Raw genomic sequence first — 383 nt, forward strand, 5'->3', positions numbered from 1 at the left:
GCAAATTAACTGTTTTTTTTTTTTTTAATTTTGTAGGAATAATGATGTTAAGGTGAAGGGCTACTTTGCATGGTCATTGTTGGACAATTTTGAATGGGCAGATGGATACACTGTTCGATTTGGACTCGTTTATGTTGATTATAAGAATCATTTAAAAAGATATGCAAAATCTTCAGCCAAATGGTTTAAGAATTTTCTCCATAAACAAGTAGAATCCCTCTGAAGTCTGAACAGCAACCAACAGACACATGCCTGTCCTCACTAATTTACTATTTCTTTTTTTTTTAAGTTGAGATGGTTAGACTAATTAAAAAGAAATATCTCTTCTTTTGCATATAAATGAATTACATATAATTTTACACATATAATTTTTTAGCACTTTA

The 383-nt window shown here is 29.2% G+C and overlaps 1 protein-coding gene across 4 annotated transcripts in view; it reads left to right on the forward strand.

Annotated features, from left to right (window-relative positions):
- The window catches only part of LOC107486038 (beta-glucosidase 12), a 4,702-nt gene extending 4,319 nt beyond the window's left edge, over nucleotides 1-383 (forward strand). For all 4 annotated transcript variants that reach the window (XM_016106576.3, XM_016106578.3, XM_021141072.2 and 1 more), the window contains exon 15: nucleotides 37-383. In XM_016106576.3, coding sequence (XP_015962062.1) covers nucleotides 37-223 — 187 coding nt within the window. In that variant the 3' untranslated portion in view covers nucleotides 224-383. The remainder of the gene's footprint in view (nucleotides 1-36) is intronic.

The sequence above is a fragment of the Arachis duranensis genome, chromosome 4 (genome assembly GCF_000817695.3).
Source record: "Arachis duranensis cultivar V14167 chromosome 4, aradu.V14167.gnm2.J7QH, whole genome shotgun sequence".
NCBI classification, from domain to species: domain Eukaryota; kingdom Viridiplantae; phylum Streptophyta; class Magnoliopsida; order Fabales; family Fabaceae; genus Arachis; species Arachis duranensis.